The sequence below is a fragment of the Columba livia genome, chromosome 1 (genome assembly GCF_036013475.1).
Source record: "Columba livia isolate bColLiv1 breed racing homer chromosome 1, bColLiv1.pat.W.v2, whole genome shotgun sequence".
Taxonomy (NCBI): domain Eukaryota; kingdom Metazoa; phylum Chordata; class Aves; order Columbiformes; family Columbidae; genus Columba; species Columba livia.
Window position 1 is genome coordinate 143,052,385 of NC_088602.1, and position 27,771 is coordinate 143,080,155.

The 27,771-nt window shown below is 38.8% G+C and overlaps 1 protein-coding gene and 1 long non-coding RNA gene across 3 annotated transcripts in view; both read right to left on the reverse strand.

Annotated features, from left to right (window-relative positions):
- The window catches only part of NTF3 (neurotrophin 3), a 56,691-nt gene extending 36,952 nt beyond the window's left edge, over positions 1–19,739 (reverse strand). The window contains exon 1 of the mRNA XM_005510517.3: positions 19,506–19,739. Within this exon, the coding sequence (XP_005510574.1) occupies positions 19,506–19,523 (18 nt within the window). The 5' untranslated portion in view covers positions 19,524–19,739. The remainder of the gene's footprint in view (positions 1–19,505) is intronic.
- A 3,574-nt stretch (positions 19,740–23,313) lies between these two features.
- Positions 23,314–27,509, reverse strand: LOC135575694 (uncharacterized). 2 transcript variants are annotated; one of them, XR_010466921.1, is made up of 4 exons: positions 27,374–27,509; positions 24,471–24,545; positions 24,296–24,383; positions 23,314–23,965 (listed from the first exon to the last, which is right to left on the reverse strand). It is a non-coding gene; the product is annotated as an uncharacterized LOC135575694 (long non-coding RNA). The 2 variants fall into 2 exon arrangements; XR_010466919.1 differs by lacking the exon at positions 27,374–27,509 and adding an exon at positions 24,660–26,896.
- Positions 27,510–27,771: the final 262 nt, after the last annotated feature.

Genomic DNA, 27,771 nt, shown 5'->3' on the forward strand with positions numbered 1-27,771 from the left:
CTTTGACTTTATGGAATGAAATATTGCCAAGAAGAAGTTTGAAGAAAAATGGACACAATTTTGATTGTGGATAAATTATTCCAATCCTGAAGTGAAGACATAACCATTATACTAAATTTGTATGAACAATGACATCTAGGAGGGAATACAGTAAGAGCCAGAGTTGTTAAAAGCCTCTCATGAAATTAGAAGATAAGTAAACAAAACAGTTAAATCATCATCTCATAAGTTCTACGTCTTCTGTTTGGAAAGCTATTGAATAACATCAAGGTTATGTATTCAGAACACATTTAAATATAATTCAATTCAGGACAGATGTAAGTATCAAGCCTTTGCTACTGAGACGTGTCTCTCCCTATAATTGGCTAGAATAATTTTACAAAGGGTGTTTCTTTGTTTTTATCAGTGAGACATATAGTCTAAATTTTGCAGCTCGTTTTGCTATTGCAAATTCTGTTTCTCTAGCATATGTTGCAGTGGGACACTGAATTTGAAACCAAGCAAGTCTTTTTACCTTCTAGATGAAGAGGTGTCTGCACGTATAAAGTCTTCTACCTGTTTGCATTCTTAGATGAAATATGAAATTAGAGACATAAATGAAATGTGGAAATGTCTGAGAAACAAACAAAGGTGGGAGTATCAGTAAGAACTGTGTCTGCCTAAAAAATGTGATTGCAATCACCTTTATAAATGCAGGAGTTACTCTCTTGAAAATTTGGTTCTGTCAAGAAATAAAGAAAATTATAAATAAATTAAAGAAATTATGGTAATTGGAAAAACCCATTCAGTTGGAGAGGAACTGTGAAAGATGCATTTTTTACATTTGTTCTTAGAACCGTACTTTTGATATTACTCATGATACTGCATCAGTGTGCTGTTGATATGAACCATTAATCTCACAACAAAGTTCACAGCCTTTCCCTCAAAGAAAGGAACAATCCAAACCAAACCAACCAACCAACCAAAACCAAACCAAACCAAAATACTAAACCAAATAAAAAGCCCTTCCTGTTCACTGTTTAATTGTTTTGATTTTAACTGACAGCAACTTTAAAGGGTTGAAATTGGCAGACATTTGCTCTGGCTTTGTTTTTTCGCTTTATACTGTAATGGCATCAATTATTTCAGACACAGTTAAATGTCTCAGAAAGAAGATGGTTTTCTTGAAAGCATAAAAAATCCCTAATGTAGCAGAGAGAGGAAGTAATTCTAGCAGTGCCAACAATGAGGGAAACACTAATTTAGACCAGTCATTGCTGTTTTCACCACCAGATTGTCTCCATGTGTTCTAAATATGGTAAGATAACACAGTGATGGTACAGCTGATGCCAGTATCATCTACAGCACTCTTCAATGCAAAAGCAGTGAGGGGGGGAATTTTCCATCTATTTCCTGCCCCCCATCACCAAAGAAAATAACACAGGTGACATTCATAGGAGGTGAATTTATGAGTCTGACTTTGAGAAGCTCATTGACTCTCCTCCACAACTACAGCAGATACTATTTGCAGCAATACAACCACACTGTGTGTCAATGATGTGGTGTGGTTCTTCCTCTTTCTCTGAAATGAAATTGTGGATTAATACAGACTGAAAACTATGTACTAAAAGTTAAGGTTTGGCAGCCAGGTGCAGTCATCAATACTAGAAATGGAAGCATCTGAAAAATTATCATTCTCCTTATGTAAAACATACTTTGTGTACAATTTATGTTCTCCATCAGATATTCCATCAGATATTTGGCAAGATTTTTCTCATTTTCACCATTAAACCTCAAATGCTAACAATAAACATTTTGGTCCATGTGATTTGCATCAAATGAGATATTTCTGTCTTTGTATCTTCTTAACAAAGTCGACACATTTTGTTTCCAAAAACTCAATAACAAATTATGCAGCAGTTCTCTGTGTACTCCTCTTGCTATTGTAGCAATTTTATTCACAGACATGGTTCTTCTTTCTAGGCAGAATCCCCTGAAGGATACCGCCTCCAAGAACTGGTTTAGTAACATCTCTCAGATCAAACTGTTTGATGAATCACAACTGTAGGGTAATATGGCGCACTACTGGAGATGTAGTTTGGAAATCTCAAGCAGCCACCTTTTTTTCTATGTCTCTAAATGTTTTCAAAAATACTGATTTTAATCATTAGATACTAGTTTCAGTTTCTATCTGTCTGTGAGAGGGATGCAGAGGTGCCTTTTCCTTTAATTCCTTTTCTTGTCTGAGTTCTGTCTAACCAACATCAAGGCACAGAGTATTGTAGCAGGAGGAGAAAATAGAGGGAAAAAAAAAAAAAAGGATATATGTAGAATACCAAGAGCAGAAAGAAGATGATGAGTGAGAAAATGGAGATGTCAAAGGTCTCCAAATAGCCTAACCTTTGCTGAAGTCAAGCAGAAGGAACACTAGTGAAAAACAACATGAGTAACAAGATGTCTAGAGGCCCGAGATTTGCTTAATACTGTGGCATTAAGAGAGAAAGATCAAGACAGTTACCAGACTGTGATAAAAAAAGAAGAATATATTGAAAGGTTTCAGAATCATATAAAGAAAAAAAACAATGGGAACAAAATTTTTTTACACAACATATTTTAAACTTTTTCAATCAAAGAAGCAATTTCAGGGGAAATTGTGAACCCTGTCTGCTCAGATGGTGATTGGGCATAAAGGTGTCAAACTGACAAGTTAAAAAGTTAGAAACTCCTGTTTAGGAAGAAAAAAACAAAAACAACCCCCCCAAAAAACAAAACAAAACAAAACGAACCAAACCAAACAAACAAACAAACAAAACCAAAACCAAAACCAAACCAAAACCAAACCAAACCAAACCAAACCAAACCAAACCAAACCAAACCAAACCAAACCAAACAAACAAAAACAAACAGCCAAGAAAAAAAAAAAAAAAAAAACCAACAAAAAACCCAACCAACCAACCAACCAAAACAAAAAATAAAACCCCACACATCATAAACAAAACAAATTGCATATTTTGGAGGGAAGGCAGGAGACCACAGCTAACTGGGTTACAAGCTTATAGGAACATGCAGACACAGGATAGAATTGAGGACTACAAGCAAAAATTGACAAAAGGCAATTAGAGCCAGCTTGTAAAAGTAGCATGAAGGATTGCATTAAGCATGGAAAAAAGTAGCAACTTATGCAGCTCCAGCTTTTGTAAAGAATTGTTCTGCAAAAGATGGCAAAACAGAACTGAAGGTATTTAGCAAGAAACTAAGTGTGTATACATGCATTCTGCATGGCTGTGGAGAAGAAGTGTTGGTTGGAACTGCTGAATAGCTTTTACATATTATCTGGATCATTACCTTGAATCCAAATGAAAACTTTCTGACATAAACATTTTGGTTTTGTGCCCAAGTTAAAGTGAAACCTAAAATGTTGGGAAAACATCAAAGACTATTATGGTGTTATGTGAAGGTGTTTTATTCCAAGCTTGTCCCTAAGTTTAGGTTAAGAGATACTGTATTTATATTTTTTTAAGAGAAGTAAGCACACACGAGTGGAAAAAGTGAGACACAGGTGCAATATGTTTACCTCAAAGGAGTGTAAGAAGACCAAAACACAAACAAAAAAAAGCTTTAGAAAAATGGAATTCACACTACCAATGATGGTGATTTTCCACAAATTAAATCCATGGTCCAAGAATGCCACAGATAGTTTATTTGTGTATTCTTGGGAAAAACATTTAGGGGAATCTGTATTACCAATCTTATTAGTATGGAGAAGGTGTACCATTTGCTTAAATGTCCTTCAGTGGAAAGTTTGAAACAAGAATACCTACTTATTCAACCATAAGATTAAAAAAAAAAAGGCATAGTGAATTCTCATAATTGTAATGTAAAGAAAAATAAAATCTACTGAGATAAGGAACAGGACATCTTCAGTCTTGTTCTGTGTACAATCAGTGCACACATATATATGCATATACATACATATGTATACATGTACACATATATATGTAATACATACATATATATATGAATTACATACAAACAGGTAATTTCCAATATCTAAAGCAGAAATTTCAGTGGGTCAGACACCATCAAGAGACTGAACAGAGTTATTGTGGATATTAGGCTTCTGCTCTCTCACTTTCTCACAAGTTTTATAGGTGTTATATTTCCATTACAAATTACTGTAAGAAAGAGATCCAAATTACCCATAAATAAACTATAATTAGCATAATATTAAAATATTATGACACAACTAATGGACTTTAACTGGAATCCAGACTGCAGTATTAAATGTAGTATAGGAAACAGCAAGGCTGAGAATTTCCTGTGATAAAAATTCAAAAGAATTTCTTTTGTGTTTTCATGCATAACTCTGTAGTTTTCAAAATAGTTGAACACTTAGATGACCAAAAAGATACTGAAAAAATGGCTTTCCAAAATCATTTATGTTTAGTGTAATTTAGTCCTGTTGAGACTAGGTTTTGATGTTGATGATTAGCGAAGATAGGCTGGTGCTGAACAAACTTGACACCTGACCCTTTTCATACTAATCTTTCAGTCTTTCCAGATGGCAGAATTTACTTCTGTTCCCATCGGTTCCATTTCAGTAAGAAAAAGGAAGGAAAAAAGTTAAATAACTAAAACATTTAATAGCTTTTAGAGGGATCTTTGAGATTTTTTTCAAGACCTTTATTTTAGACCATGTTCCTGTGAAGGTCTGGTGATGGCACCTACAATTATTTGCCTCAGATCAAAGGTAAAATGATGGGTTTCATTTTTCAAGTTTTGCCTAAGATAATTCATCTGGATGAAATTCATGGACAGAAAAATTGAACGACCTGGAGTCATTACATCAGCACATAATTGCAAAAAGAGTAAACAAAACAAACAAGCAAGTAAACAAACAAGAGTGGTATCAGACTTGTAATTAGATAACATTTGAAGCCACCTAGCAGTGGACAGGTCAGAGCAGAACTACTGATGAAATTTTACCAGTTCAGATTTGAAAAACTGTTTCTACATTAAGAAAACTTGTTATGCAGAACAGCCACTCTAATTTCCCTCATTATTTGCATTAGTTTCTCTGTTTCACTCTGAGGTCTTGACTCTGGTCTAAATTTGCCTCAAGACGAACTTATTCCCTGGGGGTCCATTAGGCTTCTTCCATGTAAGTGGGGTCGAAATTAGGCCTCTGTTAAGCTAGTTATCTCCAGAGCTAGAAATTGAATATTCAAGAAAATTCAGGAGGAGAATGAGAGAAGCTGATGGATGGGAAAAGACAGAAAAAAAAGTTAAATCCATCAATGGAAACCTGCCAGGTAAGCGGAAAATATTTTTTCATACTACTTTCTAGTCTATAAGTTTGCATGTGTTACTAGAAAATATCAGTTAACCAGGAGAAAATTCAGAATGCATTTATAATAAACAAGTTGCTAGGGATATTTATGAATAAAAATTAAAATAATAAAATTTATGGACTTGTTTGAAGGAAGGCTGTGGTACCCGTGTGTGCACACATTTGAATATCTGAAGGAGCAAGAAGCTGTCTCTATCTTTCTCTTGCCAATGATTTGGCACAGTTCCCTTTGAGGACCAAGGAAATTTCTGAGTCCAGTCATCCTAAAAGAGCAGGTTGTCCTAAGGGAACTGGAAAAAGGCGGTAGCTTAGTTCACATGTCCCATCAAACAGTCTGATTGCCTGAGAGGAGCCTCGGTATGTTTGCAGGGACATGGCAGAGCAAGTGGCTTTCTTCTATGTGGTACAGCCTGTGTTCATGCTGCAGGCACTGCAAGCTGCTGGCACATAATATTCTGTCTCTTATACTCCACCTGAGCCTCTTTACACATCAGGATGTCTTAACACCACTCTACAGAGTGTCTTCAGGCAGTTTGTGTCTGGAGAGATTTACAATGCCATCCAAGCAGAAATAAGGCTGCTTATCCTGGTGCAGATTTGCTAATTGATTGGAGGATCAGGAGACTCTCCTTGAGCAAGTGTTGTATTGAATAGGCATGCCAATTTGCCAATTTGTATAAAGTTACTTTCTAGATCTCTGTCCAGGTTGCTGACTGGCAATAGACATACCTCAATTATCTTTGTGAGGATCTGCTAAACTTTTCTCTTGAAAAAAAAAAAAAAAAAAAGAGCTGTTCTCTAACACTATTTATTAAAATATAGCTGTTATTTTCAACAATTATACTCTTTATTTTCACTTCTTTCTCAAAGAATAACATCATAAAAATGACCACTTGAAGTTAACTAATGAGAAAATAAAATTGAAACCAAAATTCTACTCTGAAATAGTTTCTTGCCAGCTGTCCTACTGCCACCCAGGACTGTGTCATAACAACTTTTACATGGAAAAGCACTCAATACTGTAGTAATGAGTGGCACTTAGGTTGAATGGGGGATGGTATGAAGATTTTAAGTGGTGTGATGGATGTCCAGTCACTTGATCATTTTAAAATTAGACATGACAGAGCTTTGAAGAATATGCTGTCTGGCTGACATGGTTCTTAGGATCACAGACCATATTAGGAGATATTGGACTGTAGTAGGAGGTGGATTTTGTTGGTTTTAAATCTCCAATTCTGAGGAATTTTACTTGACCTCCCAAGCCCTGCAGCTTTCAGAGTTCCTTGTGAGGGAGCAGAATCATACCCTGGGTTGCTCCAGGTCAACAGGCTTCACTGGCTTTGTCCCTGTAGCTGCAAGTACTAGTGTCCTGGTCTGTGGATGGCTGGTGTCTCTAGTAGCCAACAGAAGAGTCAACAAGGAGACAGGGTTTTGAAAAAGGGAGAAACCTGCCAGGTTTTTAAACTTTGGTGTCCAGGGGGACTTAGTTGAGATTTAGTAGAACAAGGGAATGTTTTGTTTCTGAGAAACCAGCGAATTCCAGCAAAGAAATGGATTTGCAACAATTTTTCTAATTAGGTATACCAGTCATCTAATAAGAGCATGTTCTTTTCCCCTCTCTGATTTCTATGATTCAACATACTAAAATGCTTTGGATGTGCATCCATGGTTAAAAAACAAACAAACAAACCACCACAACTAACAAAAAAATATCCCAAAACTAAAGATTAAGTCTCAAATTTAATGTTTGGTTACAGTCTTACTAATTTTAGTAGAGTTGCCTGGATGCAAGAGAGGTCAAAATTTGGCCCACAATCAATGTGGATTTCCACATTTGCTCAGCTGGGGACTCCTGCTTTTATGAAAATCAGAATTAAATGCATTGATTTCAGTGGTTGTACTAGTGTCTACATGCAGAGAAATTGTCTGAGCAGACAGGGACCAGGTTAGGAAAGAGAAAGCCCTGATAAAATTAATTATGGCCAGGGACATCAAGGGCAACAAGAAAAGCTTCTATAGGTACACCAATAATAAAAGGAAGACTAGAGAAAAATTAGGTCCTCTCTGTAATGAAATGGGAGAGCCTGGGGAAGGCTGAGGTACTCAAGGACTTCTTTGCCTCAGTCTTTGCTGCCAAGAGCTCTAGCCACACCATCCAAATTGCAGAAGGCAAAGGCAAGGACTGGGAGAATGAAGAATCGACCACTGTAGGAGAAGATCAGGCTTGAGACCGTCTAAGGAACCTGAAGGTGTACAAGTCCATGGGGTCTGATGAAATGCATCTGTGGGTCCTGAGGGAACTGGCAGATGAAGTCGCTAAGCCACTGTCCATCATTTCTGAGAAGTCTTGGCAGTCCAGTGAAGTTCCTACTGACTGGAAAAGGGGAAATATAACCCTCATTTTTAAAAAGGGAAAAAAGGAAGAACCAGGGAACTACGGGCCAGTCTGTCTCACCTCTGTGCCCAGCAAGATCATAGAGAAGATCCTACTGGAGGCTATGCTGAGGTACATGGAAAATAAGGAGGTGATTGGTGACAGCCAGCTTGGCTTCATTAAGGGCAAATCATGCTTGACAAATCTGGTGGTATTTTACGAAAGGGTTACAGAGTTGTTGGATACAGAGATGTTGAAGTTGATACCATCTGCCTGGACTAGTGCAAAGCATTTGGCCCTATCTCACACAACATCCTTCTCTCTAAATTAAAGAGACAAGGATTTGACAGATGGATCACTTGGTAGATAGGGAATTGGATGGATGGTCAAACTTGAAGACTTGCAGCCAATGACTCAATGTCCTAGTAGAGACCAGGGACAAGTGGGATTCCTCATGGGTAAGTATTGGGATTGATGTTATTTAACATCTTTTTCGACAACATGGACAGTGGAATTGAATGCACCCTCAGCAAGTCTGCTAACAACACTAAGCTGTGTGGTGTGGTCAACACACTGGAGGGAAGGGATGGCATCCAGATGGACCTTGACAGACTTGATAAGTAGGCCCATGTGAACGTCATGACCAAGCGCAAGGTCCTGACCATGGGTCAGATCAATCCCAAGCAAAAATATGGGCTGGGTGGACAATGGATTGAGAGCAGCCCTAAGGAGAAGGACTTGGGGGTGTTGGTCAGTGAGAAGCTCAATATGATCCAGCATTGTGCACTTGGGCCCAGAAAGCTAACCAAATCCTGGGTTGCATCAAAGGAACTGTGACCAGCAAGTCAAGGGAAGTGATTCTGCCCCTCTACACCATTCTCATGAGACCCCACTTGGAGTACTGCATTCAGCTCTGAGACCACAACATAAGAAAGACATGGAACTGCTGAAGCAAATCCACAAAGATGATCAGAGGGATGAAGTGCCTCTCCTATGAAGACAGGCTGAGAGAGCTGGGATTGTTCAGCCTGGAGAAGAGAAGGCTCTAGGGAAACCTTAGAGCAGCCTTCCAGTACCTAAAGGGGACCTACAAGAAAGCTGGAGTTGGACTTTTTGCAAGGGCATGTAGTGATAGGACAAGGGAAAATGGCTTTAAACTGAAAGAGGATAGAAATTGTTCATTATGAGAGTAGTGAGGCACTGGAACAGGCTGCCCAGAAAAGCTGTGGATGTCACATCTCTGGAAGTGCTCAAGGCCACATTGGATGGGGCTTTGAGCAACCTAGTCTAGTGTTAGTTGTCCCTGCCTATGGCAAGGGAGGTGGAACCAGATGACCTTTAAGGTCCCTTGCAAACCAAACCATTCTATGGTTCTATGATTCTGATTCTATGATTGTATGATTCTATGACTCTATATGATTCTATGTCAAACCTGTCATCAGTGGCTGAGTCAGTAAAGGCACAATCTGAACCAGAGACATAGAAAAAGATTCTATTCTACTATGATAAACAAATGAACTAACCAAATAACAACTAAAACAATCAGATTTGTTAAATGGTTGTTCAAAGGACAGCAAACACTGAAAATTCACCACCTTTTATTTGAGAGGAATGAAGCAAACGAAAAAAAAAATATGAGAAAAAAGGCAAAATGAACAAGAAGATTTCCTAGTAGAGGAAAGATGGAAAAAATTAGAAAAATCAAAATATATCAACGGACTTTAAAATCTTATCTGTTTCCCCAAAATGTAAATTCTTCCAAAGGAGACCACATTTTTTTTCAGATCATCTTGTAGTACTATTTAGATAGTTTTGCTTTTCTCAGAGCTTATAATTGTTACTCTTTCAACAGAAAAGCTAAACATTGTTCTGAGTGTTTTAGACTCATAAAAGCAGTTTGAATACAGAAAATACAACCTCTCAGCAGAAAATTAAATCTCTTTCCAGATTGCTTCATGAGTAGCTTTTGTGTTAATAAATTGATTCAAAGTTTTTTTGAAGTACACATAGAGCCCATCCAGGAGGAAAGATGTATTAAGACATTACTTTCTCAAGGTGTTCTGATATGGTGAGATGTTTGCCATCTCTCTCAGAAAGAATTTTACTCTGTAAGACTGTCTGTCACAAATCATGCCTATTAACAGAAGCAGCCAGACTATACCAGCCACTCTATACGACCAATATACAGTCTCTCCAGGACTGATTTCCAGGTGGCACCTATACCAATAAATAAAGCAGGACCAGGATATAGTGTCAAGCACTGGCATGCAAAGCCTGCTTCATGTAGGCTGTTTTATGTGCAAGTGCCACACAGAACTGAGGGATGTGTTTGGCAGATGATGGTACTCACCACACATGCCCAAGTAGAAAGGGTGACTCTTCTTTAACACACAGATGTGTAAAGCACAAGTATTCATATTCTTATTTATAAGGGTGATAACATTTAAAAGAGTTCCAGTTGTAGGACTTTCAGATCCTCATAGTACTGGATTAGTTGTACTTCTATTGATGCTAAAACTTCCATTCACTTCTGAAAAATAAGTGTCAACTCCATTTTTGAAAATCCTGTTTTCTGGGCCTTAGGGCCATCAGGTTAAAAAATCCGATAGCCCTTATTGGTGCCAATGCCAAGGAGTTTTAAACTAGAATTGCTTTCAACTTTGTATATGTCTGAAGAAGTTGCTAGGTAGTCCCTGTGAACAGGAGATATTTTAATAACATGCATTTCTTATCAGATGAAAATTTCTTTTCCATATTTTTTTTGAAAAATAAGTTTATTTTGTCTGAAGTCTGGAGGTATCTCACTCTTTACAGTCTAAGTCTGCTGTTTTTCCTGTGTTCCAAAATAAACTGGTGCTTAAGAGACAACTGGAAGTAGACAGCAAGTGGGCGGAGTCCATGGTGGTCAGGAAGGATGGGGTAGGAGAACCATGAGGGATCCCAGCCCGTGAACAGATACCACTTGTGTGCGTGGCAGAGCTGAGGTGAAGAAGGAGTTACTCAGCATGCCAATATGATGACAAGATGCCTGACTCCCTGACAGGAAAGGGGGCACCAGTTTGTAGAAAAATTCCAAGAGGGGTAATGAGTTGGTCAGTGCAACAAAGGATTATTATTTGTCAGTCTTACATGGCCTAAAGGGAGGTCAAGGACAGTGCTAGAAAGTCCAGAAAGAGGAGGACAAAGAAATAAGATGCAGTGTTCTCACAACACAGTCACATATTGACTGTTCTTCTGCCATTTAAACACACACATACAAACACCATCCACATACGTACATACATTCAGCTTATATGTGACTCCCATCTACTCTAAAAAAACCAAATCAGGCCTCAAAACTGGATGTGATCCATAAACCAGCATGCTGGCAAATGATGACTATCAAGGCTGGGGTACTGTCAGCTGATGTACTACTCTTTTCAGTTGTGTCTTTGAGCAGTCTGAAAGCATTAAGTGGTAAAGCTGTGGACAAACAGAACAGTAGAGAAGGAGTGGGCTGCAAATGGGTAGAAAGGATGGAAAAGCTAGAAAAAAATTGTTTTACAGGACAGAGAGTGGTTAGAAAAATGGCCAGAAAATAAGAGACTCAGAGGGGAAAAGCCTAAGATAATACGTCTAGAGAAAATAAATTCAAAGCACCTATATTGAATGTCATGGAGGAAGCTGGAAAGGCATAATATTGAAAAATAGCTAGCCATGACTTAAAAAATAAATCAGTTGTGGATTATTACACTGAAGTTCTTTTATTGTAGAAGAGAGAAAGAGAAGATAGAACAAGAGATTGCAAAAAGTCAGTATAATTACAGAAGGCAGATAAAGAGATTAAAGAAGTCTCCTGCTTTTGGAATGTCAGCTTTATTCCTGGATGTTCTAGTGACACAAAGATATGGATGAAACTGAAAGAAGTCTGAAAAAAAAAAAGTAATTAAAAAAAAAAGAGGAAAAATCCTAAAGAAAAAAAAAATAATATGCACTCTGTAAAACAAAGATGGGGCTAAACAAGAGGCAGCTCATGTCAAGTATTTGAGGAATATATTCAGTAAATGATAATCAAACAAAGTTGCTCAAGATGTTGGCGTATCTAAGTTCCCACTGCATATATCAATAAACAGCAAAGAAAACCTATCCTTTCAGGAAGATTTTTTTTTTTTTATGTTATGGAGTTATCTGCATCATCCATTTGGAAAGTTCATCATGCAAAATAAGAGTGTGCAAGAGAAAAAAGTGGAGGAAATAGTTTTGTACTTTTATCACAGGAGCTAAAAACAGTGAATTTAATAAATATTTTCTAACTTTTAAATGTACAAATACGGGAAAGACTTCCAACACTTCAAATGACATGCCCCTCTTAATGATCATGGTTTTGTTACCTAATCCAAAGCAGGGTCATTTCTCTAAGTTGGTGTCAGTGGACTTTAGTTTTGCTGCTACCTTGGAATTTGCTTTTGTGCATAGTACTTATGTGCTAAGAGTGGTTAGGAAAGTGTGAGGAACGGTAGAGAGAGGGCACACAGACATGTTTCCACGTTTTTCCAAAGCCTTTCTTAAGTAATTTTGCTGTAGCCTTTGCATCTAAGGAACATTTTTTTTTATTTAACTGACTATACATTACTTTATTCCCCTAAAGCATCAGTTTTATCATTATTATTTAGTATTTCTGAAACCAAGCTCATCACAGATCTCAGCATCCAGTCATACTACAAGTTAACCTCAAATACATCCTACTGCGAAAACTGGTTAAATGTCTTCATCTGATTTATGAGGTCTGTACTTGATAGCTAGAAGTCATAACATCTGATCTTGGTTTGTAGAAGAAACTAAATACTGTTCAAATCCCATGTCTCAAGAGGACAAAAGCTGCTTTCATCTTGCGAGTGTGATTGTCCACCTCCTGCTTAAGGCAGAGGCCACAAGAGAGGATGCTATCTTAGAAGCTGTCTAACCACAAAGCTATTCAGAAGCAGCTGCTGGATTTAAATTTCACGCTCACAACCTGAATTCACTTCTGAATACAGATGAGACTTTAAATATTCATGTAGAGTACAATATACTTCTTCCTTCTGTAACTCTTCAATTAACTGCCAGTTACCTCTAATGATATTGATTTAGACTTCCGGCAAATGTAGGTGAATTTTTATAGGGCATAGACTAGAAATATTTTTTTCTGAATTAACAAGATTAACACTTTCTCTCATGCTAACTCATCTAATGTAAGATAAAACATGTAAAATCTGTTGCAGGGAGAAACCCAAAATAAAGGAATTTATTGCTGGAAGGTATGAAAGAGCAACTGAGAAGCAGCATATTTACTGCTGTGGTTCTATTATGGGCAACACAGACAGCTGAAGCATAAAAAATGTTGGAGGAGTGCAGGATACAGTCCTCCAATAATGTTTTCATCACTTCTGGTACAGGTTTGTAATAGATAACACAAATGGAGGTTGTTCTGTGGAATCTATATTTACATGGCTAGGCAGGTGGTGACTCCCTCTGAAGTACAGGCAGAGTGGCAATGAGTCATGCACACCAGTTTCCCAGCACTGCCTGATGGAAGCATGGTATTACCTGCTATCCTTTCCATGTGCATTGAAATGCAACCAACACATTCATTCTCTGAGCTCTGGATGACCACCAATGAACTTTGTTTCAACACATACAGACACACAGCCTTCCCTAACACACCAGTGTCCTAATTCATACACATCTCTATTGCACATTTCCACAGAGGAAAATTTCAAACCCAAACTTAGAAGCCAAATTGGAAAAGACCCTTTTGTTCTGTGTGAAGAGGTGGAGAAGAGAGACAAGAAGGGAAAGATAAGAGAGGGAGGAGTATATAGTTTTGTTCTTATCTTTCCAAATGTCTGCTGCCCCAAAGTAAAGGGCCACCTTGCTTAACTTGTTCATTCAGCAAGATGCTTGTACCATGTGAAGGAGAGAGGAGAATCTTAACTGAACTGGATGCTTGAGTATGCTTTTCTTTTAATTCCTTGGGAAATATAATCTTCCTTGAGGTTTTCTGCAGATGAGTTCCCTTCCCCTATGGACTTAAGGCTCATGATACAATCAGGAACATGTCTCTGTATATTCCCTCTAGTACCCATTTCACAATCTTGAAACTCCTCCATATGCACCCTTACTACTTCTCTCTTCACACGCACATCACATCTGTGCCCTCAGAAAACATCTTATTCCCTGACAGATGTATAAACAGCAATGGCTGTCTCCCACACAGAAACAGCTGCCATCCACCTCTGTCATCCCTACTCGCTGCTTCTTTCTGTTGTCTGCTCCTAGTCACCATGAGAAGACACACATGGTCTCAAACTAGTAAGCATCTGCAGGGACACTCAGATGTTCCACCACTTGCAAACATGTTTCTCCGGCTGCGTCATGGCTACAACAGAGTCCAGGTGGGTACAAATACCTCATGTTCTTCCACACAGCTCAGTTGTTCATGTTATGAACCCCTGCCTGCAACAATACAGCTCTGTTTGTACCCATCAACCCATTTCTCTTTTCCCAGCCAGCCAACAGGTTGATGCCACTGTTTGATTTTTATTTCTCAGTGGGTAGCTGGGAAGGAAGTGGAGTGGCCAGAGGCCAGGACATTACACTGGGCCATGCTGGTGGCAGTGAACTAAGCAGGCTCCAGTCTGTGTTTTCAGACCAGCTGAATCCCAATGGCCAGGACCACTGGCTGCAGTCACGCGTTTCCCTCTCATGGACAATCACTTCACTGTCCCCACCTCCCATAATCTGCCATGGTGGGACGTTCACCACCACCAGAGAAGAAAGGAGCTTTCTGTTGACTGCAACCAGCTCCAAGCACCACCATGAAAAATTATCCTGCTGAAGAGTTTGAACTAGACTCTGCAGTGGGAAACCAGTGCATAAAGTAGGACAACAGGTTTCCAACACAGCCCATAGCTGTACAAACACTAACTGCTTGTTAGCTAAGTATTTTACAGGCTACTTATTTTTTTGGTAGGACTCGATCCCCAGAATAAACCAAAAGGGATCCATTAACTTTCATGTGACTGATGCTATATAAGGTCTGGGCCCAGAGGCTTTAGCCTTCACAGCTAGCAGTTCAGTGTGATCGAACTGTCTACTCCCACTGAAAGTCTCACAGGATTACTCACAATTTTCTAACCAGCTATGGATGGAATTGAGCACTTTCCTACCCAGTGTAGGACAGTGCTTAAGAGGACACAAAAACCCTAGTCAAGCTGGACAATCTGAAGACGTTTAGAGAACAGATTTGAAGAACAGATGTTGTCAGTATACGTGATTGTTTTGAAGGGAAAGATATTCTTTATGTTTCCCTCTCACACCTAAGATGTACCCTACATTTTCAGCCTTCAGTCAGCTGCACATTACTCCAGTACCACTTCAAGCCATGGAGAAAGCTAGTACTTTCTTGTTTCCTTTGACTGACACCTGTGCTCCCTATGTGTACTTCAACCCAATGATTGTTCATCCAACAGTACTGTTACTACTTAGTAGCGATGTTAGCTACCTAGTAGCCCTGTTAACTGGTCCTAGAGGAATCTCTCGGTCATTTTGTGTCAGCAATAGCATACTCAGTTTTTAAGGTATGAAAATAAGGTGCATTGATATGCCTCCAAATGAAGCCAGTGTAACTATTTTAGTTAGACATCCTGGGATTTTCTCAGGATTATTCAATATTTCTTTAGAAAAAGACAGAAAAATCTCTAAAAGAGAGTCTACATTGATGTGCATGTCATGCAGAAGGCAAGCACATCTAGCACATGTTCGGTCCTATCGCTACCCACGCACCAAACCATTTTCTCAGTTAGTCATTTCTCCCTACCCTCCTGCTCAACACAAACATTGCTTCTTAGCACTCTCGAAACTCACCTCTGTTGTGTGTCTTACATAACTTATTTCAACACAGAAGGTTGTGCCACAATCACAGTGGACACGTGATTTTCCAGTTGGCCTCCAATAGCTATCTTACATATCAGCATGGTTTCCTGGGTGCATGATTGTAATTTCCACACAGACAGTTGCAACAATCCAGGACTCTTCCATGCCCCTCAAGGACTTCAGCTTCTTCCTGCAGACCAGCTGAATTGTTTTCATCACGTCTCCCTCTACAACTCTGCCAGTCATGTAAGCAAAATACTCATTGAACACACCTGCCCCTTACCCACACACAAACCCAATATCTCATATATCTGTGCACCTATCCTCACTGACTATATGCGTTTACCTGTGCCTCCCACTTGCTTTTCCTTTACATTTAACTCCCAACCTGCTCTCATGCTATGCATACATGTATGGCCCCTTGCACACTTAGACAGCCTCCTTTAAACTAAGAGGCAAATAACTACAGATGGCTTAAGCCATCATAAACTTTTTTCCACTCCTCATCACTTGTTCCTCCCCCATAAGCTGTTTTTCTTCTCCCAGGCCCCATGTCCAGATCTGCAATCCTTACCTGTACTTCCCTCATTTACTTTGAGCATGCTATGTGCACAACTCTGTCTTATCAGACACAACTTTTCACTCCTTTCACCTTTCCTTCCACAGCCCTTGCAAGCAGGCATAATCTGGCAGGTATTTTTCTCACTTACACACCATTGTATGTCAACCTGTGCTAAGCTTCTAACCCCTTGTAACGTGAACTGTCATTCTCATTCACTTCCACTTCATGCCCTATAGTTCCCAACTGGACCCATGTCCCCACACACCTTACACTATACTTTGACCTAAGTAGAGCCATGTGGCTTATATGGCTCTCCAGGTAGTTATTTCTCCCATTCCTTCTCCTCCTGTCTCTTTATATCTTTAGTAATTTGTCCTGTAGCACATTTGTTCCATTCCCTTCTGCTGCTTCACTTAGCCAGTACCTGCCACAGAGATACAAGCGCATTTGTTGTGTCTCTCTTAACAGAAAAACACTTATTTTTCTCTGTGTTCTCTGCTCTCCTCTTCCCACACCCCCCCATTATTCCTTACTTTCCACTGTTGTCCTGAACTTCTTCCCTGTAACGCAGTGCCTGTTCTTTCCCTGTGTTATCCCAGTTACTCAGTAAGAAGGCATCCTCTGTTTCCACTCACAAAGCCACTCCTGTACCTCTGCACTACTTTTTGTGTTTGCTTACAAAATAATACAAAACTAAATTTCCTCTCACTCTGTGTCCTCTTGCCCTAAGCCTCCTCAAACCACCTTTTTCCTAGGCATCCTCATGCCTTCAGTATTCCTCATTTTTCCCCATTCTCATACTCCTCGAGACCAGCCACATCTTTATATTCCTGTCACAGTTCACGCTGCCCCCATGGTTTTTACTATTTTGCATTTCCTCACACCACCTTCAAATGGCTTTTTCCCCAGTTCTATCCCTCCCTTGCAACCAGACAGCATGTTGCAGCAGGCTTCCAGTCTCCTCTAACATTTCTTTAAGCAACTACCCCCTTACATACCTTTAAGAGTCCCTATACCCTTTTCCCATCACCACACCCTCTCTCCATCCAGCTCATTTTTTCCTCTGCATTCCTCTTCTCGGCATGTGTTTCCATCACCATGCAAGCCTTTCCTTTCATACTCTAACACCTTCCTCACAAATACTTCCTCGTATCTATTTCTTGACAGAATCAAAGGTGTCTCTTTTAGACATCCCCCACAAGCATCATGTAGCTGATTATTTTCCATACCTTTCTCCAAATAGACAACAGTTCACATTTTTTTCCTCCTCCAAACATCCTTTGTGCCTTGTGCTTTCACCTTGCTCCCTTCACTCCTACTCCATACTCTACCTCCTCCTTGCTCACCCCAGCATCCTTGTATGTCCCTTTCATATCCTCACCCAGCTTCTAGTCTGCACCTTTTCCAATCTCCCTTCTTTTTCCAGCCACAGAGATCCTCTTGTTCCAGTTGACCTGTAGCAGTCCCCATTTTAAACTGACCACCTTTGCATGGCTCACCTGCCCTTATTACCTCAATACATAACACTTAATATAATGCATAAGAGTTTATTATTGGTACATAACACTTTCCCTCCAAACTCCTTATATTTTTCTTTCTATGTGCCATTTAGTTCTTCTTTCCCTGGGAACAACAACAACAAAAAAATCTTTAATCTACATGTATTGCATACCTCAACACATAACACAATTCTACATAAGACACTCCTCTCCTGGCTCTGCTGGTATATCTTCTTCTCCCTATATTTTGGGCCCACCACCTGCAATCGTGTCTAGTTTCCCTCCCCCTGCCATGCTCACATTCAGGGCTCCTGGTACTGACACGTGTATCTAAGACCAGACTTTTTACTACTAGCAGCTGGAACCATGCCGAACTCTCTTCCATTCTCTACTGTTTTGTCTGCCTTCCCATAAAGTGAGTTTTTCTTTTTTTTAACTATTATTAGATTTTCCTCATTCTTACACCTTATTTATAGGTGTTTCTTGCACCACTCCCCCACTTACAGGCTTGCACAGATCAGGTATTTCTGTGCCTGAGAATGTCTCTCCTATTTGCCTGGGTATTTTCCTGAAGACACAATGTAAAGGCAAACTTTACATACCATTTGCACTTCTCATGCAACAAATCACATGAGCCTAAGAGCAAAGGGTGCTTTCTGAAAGGTTGTAGCTCATAACACTTTACTGGACCATACAGCACACATCTCTGTCTATTTAAAAAGGGGGGGGAGGGGGAAGCAACCACCCTCACACACACAGAGTCATCTCTAAATAACTAGTTTTGCAATATAGGAACCAGAGAATGTGTGCATAGCTGCCCTGTTCAATCCAAAATACCCATCTCTCTGGACACTGCATATTTATAGTTCAAGATATAGGACCAACACAGAGCTTTCCTGTTTATTTTAATGAAGGATTAAGAACTGATCAGAAAACTATCTAAACCATTCAAGGACTTTTTCCCCTCTTGGCTAATAGCAGTTTGGTGTCTCCATAAGGACTCGCCAGTAACTGACGCTTTAAGCTGCATTTCAGCTGTTTAGATGAGAAACAGCTTTCTATTTTGCTCTCTATATCTGCGCCTGTGTTGATTAGTTGTGTGCTGCATTCCTAGAAGGCACTTACCAAACACTGGAAATTGCAGCGTAAGAATAGTTTTCCTGCCATCCTAGCACAGAGTGAGTGTATCTTTTTCACCTAGACACAGATGTGCAGGGAATCCTTTGATCTCCAGTTCCTCCAAGAAAATTTAGTGTTTGGGTTTGAGAAGAACAGGGATTGATTTGAAGGTCATGAATAGGGTTTCCAGTGTCTGGTACACAAAATGAAAGAAAGCTCCAGTGAAGTTTGTTACCTGAAACAGTCAAGGTCTAGAAATAGGGAATTTTGACTTTGCTTGTCATGGGCTCTAACTTTCCCTGAGGGCAAGCATGCTATATATGCCGAGGCTGGTTCTTGCAATCCACGCTTAAGATTTGCAACCGCTTTTGTTGTATCTAAAGTTGCTGGTTTCCCTCTTAAAATAAAACCAAAAGTCTCCTTTGTTTTTGTCTCTCAAATCAGATTCCTGTAGCACCTCATATTTTTCCTCTGATGTTTTCTTGCCAGGGACCTAAACAATATTGTGCAGAGGAAGAGGAGAGAGGAACCTCAGGACTAAAGCAAGCTATAGGGCAAGTACGGGTTAGGAAAGGAAGAGGCACAATGGAAAAGGCAACATTTGGGACAGATCTACCGCTTACAAGACCCCCCTCTCCTCCCCATTATACTTCTTTAAGGGACTCCTCTCCCCCCCCTCCCCTCCCCGCCCTCTTAGGACCCTATTAGAAAACGTCAAATTTCCCTTACCGTGGTAGGAGTAACCATGGCATCCGTGTGAATGTTTCCAGAAAAGTCGACATGAAGAGAAAGGTGGATGTAAATATGTTCATTCAAAGTCCCAAAGTTGGTCTGCTTGGTTTGTGCAGAGTTGCTCTATGGGAGAGGAGCCTTAAACTCTGAGTCCCGTGAACATAATCTGCTCGATTATAACAAACCAGCTCAGCCAGATGGCTCTGTGCTCTGTAGATTAACCCCTTTATTGCCACACTCCGCTTTCCTTACCTACCATTTATAATAACCTTTCCTGGCTAGGGAATTTCAGAGAATGAGGCATATTATTGAAAATGACAAAGTTATCATAAAGGTCATTTTTTTCCCGTGTGCTCTAAAAAACCCATCATGTGCCTATTTTCTTTGTTGAATCCAATCGGCGATTTTATTCCTCATCCTGGCAAAATCTTTTTGTATTATTAAGAACAGTATTAGCACCAGGGAACATTTTAGAGAATTCTTTTGTTAAATCATAACCATCTCTTCCGGACTGTGATTCTCAGAAGACAAGTATTTTATTGCAGGAATGTCTCTGTGTTTGCACTCTAATGGTCCATCCACTCCCCCCCTCCTCCCCTCCCACGCCCATACTCTCTCTGTCTCCCACATGCACACTCACACACATGCACACACACACCCTTTGGTCAAACTGCCAGCATGTGTTGCTATTCTTACCCATATTCAGAAGTCATTACAGGACATGTAAAACAGGTGAAATAGAGACACAGAACTAGAATGTCATAAGCCTCTGCTCTATCCCTCTGGCTACTCTTTTTTACTTTTTTTTTTAATTGTTTCAAAATCTTAGATAAATTTGGTTTTTTTGGTTAGCATTTCCATCAAGCAAGTTACCCCCCGCAATACAAAAATAATTTTCAGAAGTATCCATTGTTAAGAATAGACCTTAGGATGGGTTTGTGTCCAGATATTCCTTCTGTTTTGATTTGCAGATTAGTCCATTAAGCAAAGGATGGTGAGTGCCAAAAACATGGAAAGTTCATCAGCAACCAGCAGCGACTGGTTTCCAAACTTTTTATTTAGAATGATCGCTCACAGAGATGGCTGATAAATTTAGCTGCATGCCTCTAAGTCTCCCTCTAAATTTACATGCTTAAGTCATCTTTCTTTTCTATTTGATTCAAGCATAATTGAGCAAGCCATAACCATAAGAACAAGGTCATATAAGATACAATAGAACACTTCGAGTCTTAAGAGTCACCAGATTATTTCCTTAAAGAATATTTCCTTTGCTAACTCATGAAGTTTTTTCTTTTGTTATTTAACCTAGGAATTTTTCCTCTTTCCACTCCCTGTGTAATGATGATTAGCCCTCTCATACTGTCAAAGCATTGTGCTGTCTTCTACCTAGATAGTTGTCACTGTTTTATTGAAGTATTTTCCACTGTGGATTAAACACAGTTGGTGCTGTTTGTTGTGGTTTTCCTTTATCTGACCTTTTTCAACCATAAAATAATCCTATTTAGGGACTTCTAAACTCTGCAAATTGTATCCGTCTCATAAATTCTACTCGAGTCCCTTATTTCCTTTTACTGTCCAGATGCAGAAAGAAAGAGTCATCTTCCACCATTGCCTCTTATGAATTTTCTACTAAAACTTGCTGCTTTGTCAATCAAAAAACCACTCAAAGCTTGAATAACTCTAGAGTGGTTTTATCTTCCTCATTTGGCTGAATGCATTTTCCATCCTTTTCAGAGCTTTTTCAGCTAAGAGTAGGGAATCAGAATTAAATCCTGTCCCTCCCAGCACCATAGTCAGATCTAAGAAATGCCTAAAATATGACTCAGCTTTTAATCTCCTGAAGTAGAGAAACAGTGCTAGGAATAGAAAATTTTCCTGTGGCTGGTGAATGCTTCTGGAGAGGTAGGCAAAGGGTTAAGCATCTGAAGGCAGCCTAAGCCCGGGAACTTTGCATTTGCAGCTAGTAGAAGAAAAGAACAAAACAAAACAAAACAAAAAACAAAACCAAAACCAAAACCTAAGCTACAAGTAAATGTCCTAGGCAGAGGGGCTGCCTAGCTCTGATGGGAGACAAATTTATTGGAGCCAGGCATTTTGCACAAGTTGAGGGGTTTTGCCCTGTACTTGTGTCTGGGTCTGTGGGCAATCAGACGCCTTGTAATTTGAGATTGGACACCTTAATCTTGCCAAATATGTGTGCACTGTAAAAAGCATTGTAGACAGGGTGTTTTCACAGATATAGAAAATGGAGACATGTTTGGTCCTTGCAGTTTTCCAACCTTTCCTCTGAAGATGTTTCTGTTGTTCTGAAGCTGGTTTCTTTTCTAGATAATTTAACATCTTCTCTAGATAATTTAACATCTTCATCTGTTATTCTGGTTGTGGATTTTTGTTATTTTGTTTGGTTTGGTGGTTTTTTTTTTTTTGGTTTTTTTTTTTTGTACTAACTCTTAGCACAAGTGGATTTTTTTACACTTTAAGCTTGTTTCTGAGTTTTTTTATGAGAAACAATAAATGTCCTAAGCAATCACCTTATTTTGCATGTAGCCCCTGGATCTGAGGTTCTGACACGGAAAGAAAAAAAAAAGAAGTTACTTTTAACAAGTTTCTGTTCTATCTTGAAGAATTTGAAATATTGCTCAAAGCGTGTTGTAGGAAGTAATCTTTAAATTCTGTGGATTTTAATTAGAATAATTACTAGACATTGATCTCATTAATTAGGCACTTGATCAGACTTCAAAATATGTAACATTTTATATACTTTGAAGACCTGTATTTTTCTCTACATATTAACAGATACCGCTGTTATTGCGTTTGATGTTAAAAAAATTAATATTTATAGAGAAGATATGCATGTGAGTATGCAAATGAATGACAATTTAATTGGGTTTAATGCATGCCTTGGGTCATTATGAAAACAGGGAACTGGTTTTCCCCATTAATCGTTAGCTTCAGCAACAGCACCACTTTGTGGTTGAAATCTCGAATAGATACCGAAAGGAGGAATGCCTACAGGGATACCACATGTGCTTCAGCAAGTTTGCGCTGTTCCTATGCTGGTTTTGATACACATTGACAAACACACTTACCTGAGATGTAAATACGTTCCAGAGATATGGTCCTGCATTTATGAGATGGTAGTTTTTACGTAAAGACAAAGAAGAAGAAATGGAAGCAGAAGATTAGCTCTGAACATTTTGTCTAACTAAGAACTTCAATTCAAGAGGCTGTTTGCCTTTCAAACATCAAAATCACTTTTATCCAAGTTTCTAGAATTTAATAAAGGATGTGACAATATCTCTAGAAAAGATTTTTCCATGGCATGTGTTGTAAATATTTTCTTAAAAGTAAAAATTAATCCAAATATGATTCTCTTTAATTGATAAAAATGGTGGTGGAATAAGTTATTTTAGAAATTATTTATTTAAACATTGTTTAAATATTATTTTAAGAAAAACAATGGTACCATTTCAGAGCTGAAAGAATTGTTGAAACCTAATTGACATGGCTCTTCCATACACTTGCATTAATGCTGAACTTAAGCAAACATGTGTGCTCAGATTTGAGTTCTCCTTACATTCTTGCACCCAGGCTAGAGAAATGAGAAGTATTAAAGAGAAATTCCAAGCAAGATTCACAAACAAGGTCAAATTTTGTTCTGATACAGTTTTATTGGATTGTTGTATTCTGCAGTTTTTCCTTTTTCATTAAAAAGTAATTTGATAAATGCTTAAAATGATTACAATATGTCATAACAATTAACATGACAGATTGAAGATGACATAGTGAAAAACGTGTACCCAGAGCTGTAGACATGCCAACAGGCAGGTCAGAAAAAATGCAGGGCAATAACCATGAATTAGGGTCACACCCTGAGAGTCATTGTTCTTCAGAGCTATTCCTAAAAGCAATATAGTTTACAGAGTTAGCTTTCATGTAGTTCACCTGTAATCCTGTTTTCTTATCTGAGAATTACCAAAGAGAGATGAAATGGGATTATAAATATGGTATTAATTGAAATAATATCTTACGGTCTGTTTTGTACTTACTAAGTGCAACTACTGACATTTTCTTATAAGAAATACTTTACACAAACACAACACAACCGCAGATTTAAGTATTTTACAAATACTTCTCATTTCTAACTTTCCCTGTTTATTTAAATCTAGGGATCTATACCCATATCTGAAAATAAAGCTGCATATTAAGTAATACACAAGAGGGGACTCCCACTTGCCAGTAAATAGCTATGTTTCAGCAATAGGGCTATGGATCATTGCAAATCTTCTCTACTATACTGATGTGTTACATCACTTATCAGTTTAGCACAAATTTTGAACTTGTGTAATATTTGTCTTTTTCTGATGGTATCTAATTTTCCTGGAGACAGTCTTTATTGCAGGAATAATTAATTTTTTTTGCAGCTGAAAAAGGTTCCTTGATGATAGGCACCATTTCTGGAAAGAAAAGAATAAAATCTTAGTCTAAATAATAGGCATACTTTCAGCCTCTAGTCATTTGTTATGATTTCCAAATTAGTTGAACAGAACTTGCACAACTATCTAAAAAAAAAAAATGAAAAAAATCATTTCGTACTTAGATAAATGTAAAGAAAAAAAGTCAAATTAGAGCTACATGAAGAAGTCTGGTTCCAGTACTTATGCTGGAACCAGGAAGAGGCATCTTCAGTTTTTAACGATACTATATGAGGAAGAAAGCATCTGGAATCATAGCATCATTCTTTTGCAAGGAAGATAAATTCCACACTGAAACATATGAAGAAGTACCTTAGCCTGCAAGACACATAAAGTCCTCTATTAAAATATCAGCTAGGATGTAGGATCTTGTTCTGTCCAAGTTCAACTCAGAGAAGATCTGGAAAATGAGAGAAACAATGATCATATGTGTAATATAGTTAAAAACATAGCATATGATTAAAACCAAAAAATTGGAATTACTTACCAAAGAAAAGAGGTGTTCTGATTGAATACTTCAAGCTCATAAAAAGCTTCTGCATAGAAGAGACCAGTTCACATCCTGAATGATTGGGACAAGAAATGGTAAGTTGCAGCAAAACAGGTTCAAGCTAGATGTGAGTAAAAACTTGACAGCCCAAGCTCCAGAATTAGTTGCTTGGTGCTGCTGTGTTACCTGCCTCATTGAAGGTCCACACAAACATGGTAAAGAAATCTGTCAGGACCCAAAAGGCTGTAATTGATCCTGCACTAGAGCAAGGGTAGGTCTAGGTAGTCAGCTCATCTTTTCCATGACTGTATGACTTACATCATCTTTAAAAACAAATATTCTCTGGAACATCATGTACTTAGTGCTCTGACCTAGCTCTTGAAGAAAACTCCCCTGTGAAATCCTTCAGGAAGTTTCTTTTAGATATCTATGTGCTTTGGTTTGAGACACTAATGGACTTTTTACTGGAAGAATTGAATGCTACACACAGCAGAACTGCTTATTCAAACACTAGTAGTATACACTGAAATTTCCCCCAGCAGGGAGGCAAACATCTGTACTATTTTTCTCTCCTGGACCTGGTGCTTCTGTATCTTTGAGGTCCAGTGGAACTATACTATTTGAAGCAAGTTGAAAGAGAATGAAGTAAAAGGAGAAGACAAATATATTTTTTTCAAATTGAAAGGTAAAAATAAAAATAACAATATCAATCACTAAGTCAAGCAGTTCCAAAGTGAAAGACCTCAGAGCATTGCTGGTTTGCCAACATAGCATCAGTTGTGTCTATTAAGCTCAAGCAGGTAACTCAGCACTGAAAGGCACAGTTCCAAGCAGTGTATCTGATAATACTCCAGCCACTGAGAAATGTGTCCTGACTTTTGTGCTTACATTCCCCATCTTGGTGTCAAATATAGATGTTCTTCCCATTTGTCAGTTTCTCCTACCAGAAGAAATATAAAATAAGGCAAAGCAAAGAAAGGAAGGTAAAATAGTAAAACACTCCATGAAAAGAAATGCTCCCCAGCCTTGCTCATTCGCCTGCAAGCAGCAACGAAAATTAGTGTAATACAATTGGGCAATGACATTTTTCATAAACTAATGCGTGTTAGGTTCATTCTTTTTTTTTTTTTTTTTTTTTTCTGAGAAAATATCTGGATCCAAAGTGCAGTTGACCAGGTGTGTTTAATATCTGTATTTGGCTTTTGAAGTGAGTGGGACATTTATGAGCACTAGCTTGTATACTGTCTAGTTAGTATTTGTGTTTTCTGACCTTACAAGGCACTTTTATTTGAATTAAAGCAATTTTTATTCAAACTTTTTATCTGATAGATGCTGATGTCCCTTTGGCTGAGCTTCTATACTTTAATTCACTAAAAGCTAAGTGTGAAATCACATCTGCTGCAAGAGGGGCAGGGCAACAAACACAGCATGGATCGATTTTCAGGCAGCCTAAAACTGAAAGTCCTGTTTGAGTGAATGCAGATGTACAGGTGGGGTGGTTTTAAACAATTTTGGGCCAAAGTACTCTCTCTCTCAATTCTGGACTTTTTTTTTTTTTTTTTTTTTTTTAAATAAGGTATTTCCCAAAGTTAGGCTGCACACTCATCTAGCTGCCTAAGTACGGTTTCAGGATCTATAGACAACACATTTAACGCATCTGTCTGTAGTATTAAGTTCAATCTCACTGCGACTGTCTGTGTACTAGTCAACTGTTTGGAAGTTGCCAGCTTGAACTGGAACTGTTTCTAACGATGGTCTCCACAGCAGCTACCAGGTAGGTCTGGCAGCTGGGCCATTCTAGGACCACCCCCAGCATGCCATCAGCCTACCCCTACCCTCTTGTAAGCAAGTTGTTAGCATGGACGTGGGCTGCTCCATGGCCGTTGGCCTCAGTGCTCAGGTACATTTAGATTATTGGTATTAGATGTAAGCAGTGATTTCAAGAGAGTCTTCCATACACTGTAGGAGCAGGACCCCAATATGAATTAATTCAGGTGTAATATAGGAAGAGTCCCGACTGAGCAAGTGGTATGGGCTTCAATGGAATCAACCCAAGTCCAGAGCCTGCTCTCAAGCTTAGATTTGCTCTCTGTATAGAAAGCAAGCTCACAAAGGCAGCTTCTAGCATAGACACAGATTGCCCTCTGGGGCATGTGCGGCTCCAAGGACCAGAGCCTGGAGGCACCACGCCATGTTGAGCTCAATCAAGGTATGTGCTGGTGGTCTGCATGCAATGTGAGAGACACCCATGAAGACAGCTGATCAAGATTGCAATGGACTTGCAGTGAAAGATACTCCTTAGGAACTGTGTGAACAGGTATTTTTTTGTAGGCTCAGATCCTCTTTTGATCTCAATTCAAAGAAAGAAAATACCTTATTTCATTGTCATATGTCTCTTTTTTAACCAAGTCAACAGAAAAATGTTTTTTTTCCCCAGAATCCATCCTTCCCCATTTAAGTTCAGAAGGAGATGAGGGAAAAATTCAGCCTATAAGAAATCAGGGGGAATAAGGAAAGAAGCAAAGGCATAGATGATTTTAAAATTATAATTACTTCGCAGTCTGAAGACTTCATGGCATGGCATCGCTAGGTTTTTAACCCCAGCTCTAATCATAGGAGGAGGGGCTAAAAAAAGAGGCTGGGTGGAAAAATCCAGCATGTTCTCTTGATTGAATAATACTACTGACAGTTGAGGCTGATTGTGCTTCTGGCTTTCCATGCCTGAAGTTAAGTTTAAGTTCTTAGTTCATAACTAACTAACTCTGAATAGTACTTCTCTCTGCCCTCTAAAGCAGCATATTCCAAATAATGTTCTGTTACATGGTTGTGGCAAATCTCTCTCCCCAAATATCATCGCTGTTTGACCCATGTCTGTGACTGTATAAAAGGTTCCTGCTCACATGTTCTATTCTGTCATGTGTCTCATTCCAGTTCTGCAGATGAGCCATTTCTTTATCAAGCACCACAAGGACCAAAATAGCAACAGAGATTAATGCCCTGCAAGGAAGGAAAATGAAGAAACCACGTGTTAAGCAGAAGAAAACAAAGAGTGTTTATTACAGCAAGATGGGCATGGTCACACTATTGTCCACGTCTGGCAAAGCCTAATTCATGAGTCATGCAAGCTTGGTCACAGAAGTAATAATAGGAAACTTTATGGGGCTTTACAATTGCTATAAAGTTATTGCATGTATGTTCTCTCTAATACACATGCTGTGTTTGATTTTCATCTTTGCTTTAGTGTTTAATTCAATGCCTCTTCTCCTTGCTGAGAAATTCCTTCTGAAGGTAATTCCCC